This window comes from Globicephala melas, chromosome 13 (genome assembly GCF_963455315.2).
Source record: "Globicephala melas chromosome 13, mGloMel1.2, whole genome shotgun sequence".
Lineage (NCBI taxonomy): Eukaryota > Metazoa > Chordata > Mammalia > Artiodactyla > Delphinidae > Globicephala > Globicephala melas.
The window spans coordinates 86229656-86242083 of NC_083326.1; the positions used below are offsets into that span (position 1 = coordinate 86229656).

Consider the following 12428-nt stretch of genomic DNA (forward strand, 5'->3'; position numbering starts at 1 on the left):
TGTCCAACAAGGTAAGAACTTGCCTGAGATCACATGGGTACTGAATAGATCAACTCTAGATCTCTATAGCCAAACACCATGTCTTTAACCACTATACTAGATCCCACTCCCTTCTTTACCATGTCTATCTCTTCTTGGCTCGAGTTAAATCTCTCGTTAACTGGAAAACTTCAGAACTAGGTTCAGCAGGAAGGTATGAGCTAGGCACTTCCTGTCCCATACGAAAGATGAAGAGGGCGTTAAATAATGGAAGCAGCTTAAGAGAAGAGATAAGAGGACAGCACGCCCCCTTCAGCTTTATGTCATCGAAAATAAACTCAGCATTTGCTTCAAAGCAAAAGGTTCATTTTTAGGATTTTTTTTTAAAGTAAAAAGACCAAAAAAAAGGAGAAAAAAGGCATTTTTAGGTGCAAGAAGAGTGAAGAATGATGAGAAAGCTTGTTGACAAGCTTCCCTGTTGTGGAATACACGCTGCACAGACGGGCCTTAGAATCCTTGCTCTGTTCCTTCAGAGAGCCCTTGGCCCACTGTCTTTTCCAAACAAACCAGTCTCTAAATCTCTACCCTTCAAGGTTTAAAAGCTTTTTTGGAGGGGGATGAATACATCAGAATAAAAGCGTTAAATGTAGTAATTAATCCATTGGGTTTGATACAATTCTACAAGTTGCTTAAAGAGTCAATGATTACCCATTCTCTAGTAGGTCTGTGTCTTTATTCCCGTCTTACCCCTAGGTTCTTCATGACCTTTTTTTTGTTTTTCTTAGATTCTATATATATGTGTTAGCATACAGTGTTTGTTTTTCTCTTTCTGACTTACTTCACTCTGCATAACAGACTCTAGGTCCATCCACCTCACTACAAATATCTCAATTTCGTTTCTTTTTATGGCTGAGTAATATTCCATTGTATATATGTGCCACATCTTCTCTATCCATTCATCCAATGATGGACACTTAGGTTGCTTCCATGTCCTGGCTATTGTAAATAGAGCTGCAATGAACATTTTGGTACATGACTCTTTTTGAATTATGGTTTTCTCAGGGTATATGCCCAGGAGTGGGATTGCTGGGTCGTATGGTAATTCTATTTTTAGTTTTTTAAGGAACCTGCATACTGTTCTCCATAGTGGCTGTATCAATTTACATTCCCACCAACAGTGCAAGAGTGTTCCCTTTTCTCCACACCCTCTCCAGCATTTATTGTTTCTAGATTTTTTGATGACGGCCATTCTGACCAGTGTGAGATGATACCTCATTGTAGTTTTGATTTGCATTTCTCTGATGATTAGTGATGTTGAGCATCCTTTCATGTGTTTGTTGGCAATCTGTGTATCTTCTTTGGAGAAATGTCTATTTAGGTCTTCTGCCCATGTTTGGATTAGGTCGTTTGTTTTTTTGTTATTGAGCTGCATGAGCTGCTTGTAAATCTTAGAGATTAATCCTTTGTCAGTGTGACAAAGTGAGAGAGTGGCATGGACATATATATATATACTACCAAATGTAAAATAGATAGCTAGTGGGAAGCAGCCGCATAGCACAGGGAGATCAGCTCGGTGCTTTGTGACCACCTAGAGGTGTGGGATAGGGAGGGTGGGAGGGAGGGAGACGCAAGAGGGAAGAGATATGGGAACATACGTATATGTGTAACTGATTCACTTTGTTATAAAGCAGAAACTAACACACCATTGTAAAGCAATCATACTCCAATAAAGATGTTAAAAAAAAAAAGTCAATGATTTTCTTTAAGCACATAGAGCCAGAACCTTTTCTAGAATGTTATGCAGGGTCTTCTGAGAGTGTTTTAACCTGGTCCTGAAATGAGTGGGTTAAAAGGGAAGCAGTAAAACATCGCTAAAGAGAGAGGGGCAAAGTACCCGTGTTACCGGTGACCTCAGAACAACGCCTCTGGGCGAAGAACAAGGGAGAAAGCTATTCCTTTGAAAAGCCACCTTTACAACCTAAGGGCGTTAGGCTGCAGCACCAAAGGCAGCTTTGATCCGCTAGCCAGTGTCCTGGCCAGGAAGAGGATTAGGGGAAGTTCCAGAGGAGGGAGGCAGTGGGGTAGCCCCATAGGCTGGATGGGCTGTGCCGGCTGCAGTTAGAAGCAGGGACAGCAGGGGAGGTTGGAGCATCAGGGGAGAGGAATGCCCGTGTTCTCTCTCAGTGTATGAATGGGGGCTTATGTGGGTTTTCTGGTCTGGTTCTGAAAGACAAGGGCCAGGCGATGGTCTTCCCTGGGCTTTGCAAAGTTAGCAGTTGGGGGGCAGTAACCTCTCGTGCCCTGGGCGAGCAGCGAGTCCCCAGCAATGTAAGTATCAACCCACGGGGAAGCTGTAGAGGGCAACCTTCAATCAGCAAGGAGGCAGCTGGTTGTACTGCTAATGATGCAGTTGATGGACAGAGAAAGACAGGAAGATGGGAGCGATGTGCTGCTTTTCCCTGGCTCAGTGTTGAACCTCCAGCCTCCAGCGTACATTTACTTACCCGGCTGGAGATTCTAACTGGTGCTTTTAGTATTTTTTTTTTTTTTTTTTGGTACGCGGGCCTCTCACCACTGTGGCCCCTCCCGCTGCGGAGCACAGGCTCCGGACGCGCAGGCTCAGCGGCCATGGCTTATGGGCCCAGCTGCTCCGCGGCATGTGGGATCTTCCCGGACCGGGGCACGAACCCGCGTCCCCCGCGTCGGCAGGCGGACTCTCAACCACTGTGCCACCAGGGAAGCCCCCTAACTGGTACTTTTAAACTCAGGTGCTCCTGAGGGTCCAGCAGGAAATGGTACTGAGCAAAGGTGGTTTGCTGGGTCTGTTCTCTTACCATTGCCGGCTGGGCAGACAGCCTACATGCTGCCACTCCTCTCATGTTTGCAGAGAAGCTGGAAACCCAGATACTCCCCAGTTTTTAAAAAAGGTTCCCGTTCATAGCCATCTTTTAAAATACCGTGGACCAAACAGAACGCACCTGCAGGCTGAGTTGAGCACCGTAAGTGAGCAGTTTGCAGTGTCTCCCAGGTTGCCCTTTTTCTCGACTTTATGATATTTTTGGCTATGTTTAAGGTCTTGTAAAAGTTTTACACAGGCACGTTTATCACTGTTTAATTGCATTCGGCGTTTGGGTTATCGTTAGAGAGCTTTCCCTAGACCCAGGTTATAGAGGAAATCACATTTTCATTCAGTAGTGAAAAAATGTCACTTTTTTACATCTAGATCACTGATCCATTTGAAGTTCATGCTTGTGTATGGTGTGAGGTATGGCCCTAATTGTATCTTTTTGCCAAACGGCTGGTCGGTTGTCCTAGTACCGTTTAAAGTCTGTCTCTGCCTTATGATTTGTGGTACCACCTTTAAAACATACGAAATGTCTAGATGTACAGGGGCTTGTTTATGAACGGTTCCCTTCCACTGGTCTGGTTTTCTCTTCATGTACCAGTGTCATTAAAAATGTTTGAAACTCATGCAAGTTATTAATAAATCCACCCACTTTACACTCCCACACTTGCCAGCATTAGATCAGACTCCATAAAGTTGCCGCTGTTCAACAATTCTTAATGGACAAAAATCTCCCTTTCGTAGGTTTCGACCTAATACACGCAGGTAATTTTTGGAGCATGTTGTCATTTAGTGGCTGATCGAAGGAACATGAAAATCCTAGCCAAGTGGACTGCAGAGTGTTTACCCTCGTTTCTAAATTGCTCGTCAATTACCCCTAGTTGCTCGTAAGTGACCTCTAAGGAGCCCGGAATAACCCCATCTTTGTCTTTTTCTTTTTTCTTTCCCCCCTGCAGTGATCGAGGGCCGTGGGGTCACAGACAACATCCAGAGGTTTTCCTCGCTGCCCCCTTATCTGCCCGTGACCTACCACGTGCTCAGAGCGGAGACCTCCTTCTTCCTGAAGGAAACCAACCAGGACTTGACACGCAACTCCAGCCTGCAGTCCCGAGTCGAGTCCTTCTTCCCCTACAAAGCCAGGCGGCCCCCGATCTTAAATGCCAGCTATGGGCCTTTTTCGGTGGAAAAGGTCGTGCCCCTGGACCTGATGTCGACTCCAGACTTTTTGGGTCCCACCGACAAGGTTAGTTTCAACTGGAAGCTGAAAGCGCACATCCTGCGGGACAAGGTCTCCCTGAGCCGGCCCCGCGTGCAGGTGCTCTTCCACGTGGTGGGCAGGGACTGGGACGACGCCGACCCCGCGCAGAGGCTGCCCTGCCTGCGGGTGTTCGCCTTCCGGGAGACCCGGGAGGTGAGGGGCACCTGCCGGCTGCAGGGGGCCCTGGGGCTGTGCGTGGCGCAGCTGGAGCTCCCGGCCGGCTGGTTCGGGCCCCCCACGGTGGTGGCCGGGAGGAAGAAGTCGCCCGAGCCCCCCGAGGGCAGCCCCGTGGAGCTCTACTACGCCCTGCAGCCCGGGGACGAGCGCGGAGACTGTGCGGGCGGCGACGTCCGGAAGGGCAATGCCATCCGCCCCGGGAAGGACGGGCTGGAGGAAAGCACGTCCCACCTGCAGAGGATCGGCGCCGTCGGCCTCTACCGGGTACAGGACAGCGCCCAGCTCAGCGAGTTGCGCCTCGATGGCAACGTGGCCGTCTGGCTGCCCTCCCGGCCGGCCAAGCAAGGAGACGTGGTCACTGCCTATGTCACCGTGGCCAGCAATTCCACCGTGGACTTCTTCATCTTGAGGTAGGTGCCCACTGTAGTCTGGGGCGTGTGTACGGTGACGCCGGACAGGAAGGTGGGGTGCAGATTTGAGAAGAATCCATCTTCACCACCTTCAGGGGCGCTCCGGCTTCAGAGTAGAAGCCACATTCTGCACCCGGCCACAGGCTTTCAGCAGCTTCGCTGTATATTAGGGGGTGGGAGAATGAGGGCCGGAATTGCACCCCTAAGAAACAAGACTAACTTACCCACTGTCTTCTGACCTTGTATTACCTTTGAATTGGCAGAAGGATAGGACTTTTTTTAAGCTTCAGATTTTTTAAATACATGTACAAATTCTTGGTTGCATGGCCAAGTATATGTCCAGGGGGCCCAAGAAAAGACATAGGCATACCTCACTCTCTGCTATCTCACTTGGGGTGTAAACGTGAAAAAAAAAAGCCAAGGATAAGTATTTTTTTTTTTTTGGTGGGGTTAAATCTTGCCAGTTAGCGGTGGGAAAACCCCAGTTTCTGAGTACAGTTTAGCAATGATTCAGGGAGTCTGCCCAACAGAAGATTCTTCAGCACAGAGGTATTCCATCTCATAAAAAAAGAAAAAAGAAAACTAAATTGAAACAACTACAGAACAACCCACCTACCATCACCTCTGTTGGTTCAGCAAATCACCCCAAACTTGTAATGGGCTCTTTCTCTGCACAGTGATTCTAAGGTTTAGATCAGGAGCGCCTGTTATCTGAGGATAACTAATAACGGGGGGGGGGGGGGAAGCCACCTGAAGCAAATCCTCTTAAAATGTGGCCTAGGATTTCATAAAAATGAAAAACTATTTGCTTGAGATTTGTTTAAAAGATAAGGATGATAAATAGCAGGTTTTTGTCTGGTATCGTTAAGAAGGACTTAGGTTGTAATTGCAGCTGTGCTTTGGTTCTTTTTAGAATAAAAAATTAATCACATGTTGCTTGAGTTGCTGGGGAAAATATTCGCAAAATAGAATGATGGCATCTCGTAGCATATTTCACTTTGGTTTAAATTTTGTTGTCTGATGATAAGAATGGTCCATTTTCAAGGGTTTTAATAAGTTTTTTGAGGCATTTCTTAGTCCTTTGGATTCGAATAATTCTCTTCTGAAGTGTCTGTCTAGTCATCATCCTTATAATTTTTTCTTTCAATTTTTAAGTGGACTAGTTTTACCAGACCCGTCTTTGACAGTGGTTTGGGATATGATCAAGGGCTTTACAGCATCACTTTCAGTGACGTTCGGCAGTCCTGCATCTTCTACAAAATATAAACTGTGCCCTGGGGGAAAAATTCCCATCGTATTTGTACTGATGGGTGGTCAGCCTGGTGCCTGCTGCCTTTGGGGGGCGGAAGGATAAACTCAGTGTCTTAATGCAAGTGTCAGCCTTATAACTGCAGGGCCAGGATAGCAGATATTGAGATAAAAGGATCCAGGTTTGCTTCCTCCTGCCTTGGATGGGGAAAGACACTGATCTGGAAGGTTTGAGTTTCATTTCCACTGAGTCCGTTAGCACCCTGGTCTCGTGTTCTTCTATTGCAAAATAAATATATCAATCCTGAGCTTTGGAAAAGAGGGATAGAAGGCAGGGCATCAGTAGTACTGCTAACAAGTTTTAAAATTCCAGAGTCATAAGTATCTTCCCACTTGTACTTATCCTTAGCTTCCCTCTTTAGCACAGCGGGCTTGAGGGGTGAGTATGCCTGAGCCACTGGGTCCCCACGTGTAAGATGCAGGGCCTTCCGCTGCAGGTGGGACACTCAGACCTGGTTCACTGGAGAGGAGAAGCTGTTTTCTGTATTTTTCATCACAAAGATGAGCATGATGTGGGAGAACACAGGTCCTGCAACCAGCTGGCCTCAGTTCTGGTCTGCTTCCTGGCTTTGGGACTGTAGGCATGCCACCTCATCTCCACGTGCCTTAGTTTCCTAATTCAGATGAGACTCTGGTACCTACTGCCGTAGGGATGGGAAGATTCAGTGGGCTGATATTTCTTTGTGAGATGCTTACAACGGTATCTGGCACATAAAAGTGCTTCTATGAAGGGTTGCTGTTGAACACCCATCAGAACTTCCATAAGCATTGAATTCTATTTTAGCAGTGAAAGGATATTGCGCTTCGCATAAAACAGCAGCTACCAGGTGTGTTCTGAAAGCTGTATTGATTCTCACTTCACCATGCTTTTGTTTAAAGAGCAAAAAATTTGTTTTATAATGACAAGAGCTTTGGGAGCACAGAGGGTCGGAACGACATGGATGTTGCTTGATGCCGGGAAGGGCAGTGGCCCTATTTCTGCCTTCCTGATCTTTCCACCCACGGATCAGAGTCATGGGGAGAGAGAGGAGGTGGAGGAGAAACAGAGTCAAGAATGACTCCAAGGGCTTTCCTGGTGGCGCAGTGGTTGAGAGTCCGCCTGCCGATGCAGGGGACGCGGGTTCGTGCCCCGGTCCGGGAAGATCCCACATGCCACGGAGCGGCTGGGCTCGTGAGCCTGTACTCTGCAATGGGAGAGGCCACAACAGTGAGAGGCCCACGTACTGCAAAGAGAAAAAAAGAATGACTCTAAGACATTGGGCGTGAAGGATGCAGCTGCCCTGATTGGTATGGGAAGGCTGTGGGTAAAGTAGGTATTCTCTTTCCAGATAACGTATCTCATTTTAATTTATAAATTAATTATTCTAAGGAAAAAAATATTCAGTAAGAAAATACAAAAAGATGTACACAGATGTGACGAAATAGTGAATTTTGCATGAGGCTTACTGAAGTCTGGGAAACACCACTTTCTTCCTAGTAGAAGTAGCAGCTCGTGGAAGTCCACCTTTATCCAGCTGTCTCCGGTGATGGTCACTGGTTCAGTCGATCACAGGAGAAATCCATCTGGCCCATCACTGGAACCCAGCTGCGAAATTCACGGGGGATTTTTTTTTTTGGGGGGGAGGGACTTTGCTACGCCCTTCCTGACCGTGAAATCCGAAGACATTCTCCATTGCCTCCCTGGAAGATGGCTTTGCCGACAAGGCTATGATGCTTGAAGACAACCCAAACTTCTTGGGAATTTTTATAGGGCCAATAACATACATGGACACTTGGCCTAAGCCTCCTTTCTGAGATCGTTTTCACACACGATACTCTCTTCCGTGGGCTCGAGGAAGCCGCCTGCATTTCATTAGTTAGTCGTGCATTTAATTCAAGGGCCATCCCTGCTTTGTGATCAAATTGCTTCCTGAGATGCAGTCAAGGTGTGGAGGTTGAAGCTTTGTTTCCTGTGGATAGAACGTTATTTTAGAAACCTATTTTGGAAAAATAGAAACATAAAATAAGGGCCAACGTAAAGGAAAATACCCAACTGGATATGTTTTACAGATACTTCTAAGTAGGTCAGTTCCATGGGTATCAGTCCCTTGTCCCCTGGGATACAGCTTAGCACATATTGGTCTGGCCAAAAAGTTCATTCGGACTTTTCCAGAAGGTGTTAACAGGAAAACCCGGATGAACTTTTTGGCCAACCCAGTAGTCAAGGACTAGTAAACATTTATTGAATTGATGCAAAAGCAAATACCTAATGTCAAATTTATACCATGATGTGCCTTTTCATGGATGTTTTCCTTCATGACTTACTAACTGAATCTTCTTGAAATAATATCAAGATTTCTTACGGCAAGCATAAGCATTATTCCCTATTCCGAGGGTTTTCAAAACATATTGACAATTGGCGTCATCAGTCCTGACAGTTCCCGATGCCATCTCCACGTACCTGAGTGCTGCTGACAAGCCGGGATGCTGAGGACCGCACATCTTACCCAAAGCTCAATCTTAGACTGGGTCTGCGGAATTACTCCCTGTGTTGGGACCAACGTTCACATTATCTCAAGTTATTATCTCAAGTTGCAGGTGTTAGGCCGGTAGATCACTCTTTACTTTGCAGGTCTTTGAAGGGAAGAGTAGGGGCACCTCTGATCTCAGCAGGAAGCAACTGAAATTGATCCCTAAAGAAGCCAAGGCAGTGGTTCACTGGTCCTCTCCCTTTTAAAATAAGCTTGCTTCATTGAAATCCCTAATTCACAGAAACAGTCGGGGAATGTCCTCCTCCGAGTGTAACTAATTCAGAACCCCGCAACTTTGTGATTGGAATTAGGGATGCTAAGAGAGTCACAAAGAGAGTCTTTCCTCTTTACAGGATTACATTATGCTGCTACCATGAGCTTACACATAGCAGATCGTCCTATCTCAAGTCTCATAATGAAAAGAACGTAAGTAGCATACCAGCTGGTTTAGTCTACGCCAGGATTTCTCAACCTCCGCAAGACGGGCATTTGGGGACAGATCGTTCTTTGTCGTGAGGCCATCCTGTGCACTGTAGGATGTTCAGCAGCATCTCTGGCCTCCACCCACTAGCAGTGGTACCTTCTCTTCAGTTGTGACAATCAAATTGTCTCCAGACATTGACAGAGATCCCTTGAGGGACAGAATCACCCCAGTTGACAGCCACTCGTCTACACCTTTGATGTGCAGAGGGTATGGATATCTGGATGGTCTGTGCGGAGATTTGGGTGGGAAATGAAGAAACAGTCTGGCTCATCCTAGGCGTCTGACCAAAGTCAAAAGCTGCTGAGACCGTATTTCCTCAGTTTCTCTTCTGACAGTGTGCTCCCTCATTCTGTTCCTTCCACATCTAGAGTTAAGTGTCTGATCAGTATAATCAATTCAAAACCAAAGGATCCAGACTATTTCACAGGTGACTGAGGAAGAGAGAAAACAAGATACTTGACATCACCTGTCTTGGATTCCATGTATTTCTGGATTTCTGTCGAGCTCAGGTAGTTATCCCAAGTCCTGTCAGCCGGTGGTCCGGCCACCACACCTCCCCTCAAAGGTAGCTGACTCTTCAGAACGAGTCATGACCCCCACGAGCAGAAATAGAAATCTTTCCATCTTTTTCTCTCCAGAAGAACTGACCACAGAACAACCGTTTGCATGGCTGCTTTGTTCTTTTCTGGGTAAGGTTTGTGTATCAGCAGTGATCATGGAGCCTTCAGGGTTTAAATCCTAAGAGGTGATTTTTCCTTTTTAAGTAAAACATGGTGAAGTCACGAGGTAATCCTCCCAGAAGAATAAAGGAATAGAAGAAAGATGATGCTATGCCAGGCGTCCAGTCTGAAGAGCCCTTGCTTTGTAGAGGCAGGATCACAAATTAAGGGAGTAAGTCGTGAGGCAGCCCTCCGCTGGGCTGCAAGGGGTATCGTTCTGTTCCTTCCTGGCTATCGGATGTGGGACCTACTGATTCATTACCTCTGTCCTGGTGTGGCTGCGAGGTATATGCACAGTCATTCTTGTTAATGACTAATGTCCCCCAGCCAAATCAGCATGACGTCATGTGCATTTAAGTGCTGCTCTGTGTTCCCAGCGTCTTTCCAATAAATAAACACCAAGGATGAAGGGTGCAGTCAGGCAAGAAGTTTTTAAGGAGATGTGCTAAAGGAAGAAGAATGTTAGGGAAGTATTATTTTTCTTTAAGCAGGATGAGATCTGTAGGTGGATGTATTTCTAGAACCTCAGCGTATAACGAGGGAACGCAGGTAGACTGCAGAGCCTGGCTCTCTCCAAGTCTACAAGAATTTTTTGAGGTTCATCTTTTACAGACAAATTGTGTTCCTAACCAGCGCAGGGCAGAGGGCAGAGTCTCAGGATGCCCCTGGTGGGTGGATGGTGGGATTCATGGGGCATCTCTCTCCTAATAGACTGAAGCCCATCACGCGGCTTCACTACTAAGTCTACTTACACTTAATTACACACAAGTACGCAAAATACACAAATGGTCATAGCAGCATTATTCACAATAGCCAAAACATGGAGAAAACCCAAACGTTCCATCAATGGGTGAATGAATAAGTGAATTGTGGTATATTCCTACAATGGAATAGAATATGGCCGTAGAAAGTTACGAAGTATTGATACGGGCTACCATTGTGGATGAACCTGGAAAACAGGGCGCCGAGTGGAAGAAGGCAGACACAACAGACCACGTGTGGTACGATTCTATGTATAGGAAATATCTAGAATAGGCAAGTCCGTAGAGACAGACGGTAGAGTAGCGGTTGCCAGGACCCAGTGAAGTAGATGGCCAGTGGTGAATGATTGCTAAGGGTGTGGGGTTTCTTTTTGGAGGGAGGAAAGTATTTTGGAATTAGATGGTGCAGATGGGTGTACAGCTTTGTGAACGTCCCGAACACCACTGAATTGTATACTTTAAAAATATACGATGTACAAAACTAAACCATATATACAATATAGAAATAAGCCAGATATATAAATAAACCATATGTATTATATATAAGCATCTGTAAATAATTATATATATAAAGAAACTATATATAAGTATAATCTATATGTATATATAGGGACATATTGTAAGATGGTATGGAAAAACCCGAACGAACTTTTTGGCCATCCCATTATATCTCCCAGCAGATGGTGTGTGTGATAGAAAAGATGATTCGTCTTGACCTTTCTTTCTTGCCTCCAAACTTAACCACATATTAAACATGGAACGAATTAAAAAAAATAAAACTCTAGTCTAACTGAGGCTCTTTCCCTCAAGTGATCAAATGTTCAGTTGCCTTTCCCACACTTGGCAACATTCTTAGGATCGTGCCCGGTTGAATCTTTCCCACGGACACTAAAGCGTTTCTTATGCTTTGTACCGTGTCACGATGAGAAGCCGCCTCAACGTTTCGGGTGAATGAGAATGGCCGAAGCAGGGATGGGCTGGCTTACATCAGACGTCTATACGGGCTAGCCAGGGAATGTAGACACGTGCAGCTGTATGCGGGGGGTGGGCGAGTGCCAAGAGGGCCTTAGCAGCCCCCATAATCTCAATTAACCAGCCCCCGAGACCGCCGCAGATCAACACTTGATCCGGCGAGGGCAGTATATTACGTCCGCACAGTTCTCCACTTCTGTGCAACGGCCAGTCAGATGTGTGCACCCTCCGCGGTGGAAATGATGGGACCGGTAGGGAAGCAGCAAGAGGGGGATCACGTGTGTTTCCTTTTTTTTTTTCACGTGCCTTTCTAAAGGGAGCAGCCTCTTCTCAACTCCCAGCAATTGTTGCCGCTCTGGAGCCCAAGACCATGACGACCAGGTTTACTGGTCTTGAAGACCAGCTGGAAACGCAGGGCTTATGTACAGTCTTTCAAACAGAATGACTTTTCAGCCATCGCCGTGCAGGCCTGGGGACCTGCTTGGGTCTGCAGGTTGCCATGCTGCGTCTCTTGATCCGTAAGTCAGGGCTCAAAGTAGAGTGGTTTAGTGTCCCAGGGCTGCTGTAACAAATGGCACCAAACTGGATGGCTTAAACAACAGAAGTTTTTTCTCTGACGGTTCTGGAAGCCAGAAGTCTGAAATCAAGACAGCGGCAGGGCCCTGCTTCCTCTGAAGTCTCTAGAGAAGAGTGCTTCTTTGCCTCTTTCAGACACTGGTGGCTGCTGTCAGCCTTTCGGGTTCCTTGGCTTGTGGTCACATCCCTCTACTCTCTACTCGTGTCTTCACATCAATTTTCCATCTGTTTCTCCTCTATGTCTGTGTCTCAAATTGCCCTCTCCTTTCTCTTATAAAAAAACCTGTCATTCAGATATCATATGATACCGCTTATAAGCTGAATCTAAAAACAGCGATACAAATGAACTTATTTACAAAACAGAAACAGACTCACAGACATAGAAAACAAACTTATGGCTACCAAAGGGGAAAGGGGGACAGGGATAAA

General features: G+C 46.3%; 1 protein-coding gene across 3 annotated transcripts in view; it reads left to right on the forward strand.

The window, feature by feature from the left end:
* The window catches only part of TMEM132C (transmembrane protein 132C), a 375242-nt gene that overhangs the window by 129292 nt on the left and 233522 nt on the right, over window positions 1–12428 (forward strand). For all 3 annotated transcript variants that reach the window (XM_060311004.1, XM_030859975.2, XM_060311005.1), the window contains exon 2: window positions 3781–4669. In XM_060311004.1, the coding sequence (XP_060166987.1) occupies window positions 3781–4669 (889 nt within the window). The remainder of the gene's footprint in view (window positions 1–3780; window positions 4670–12428) is intronic.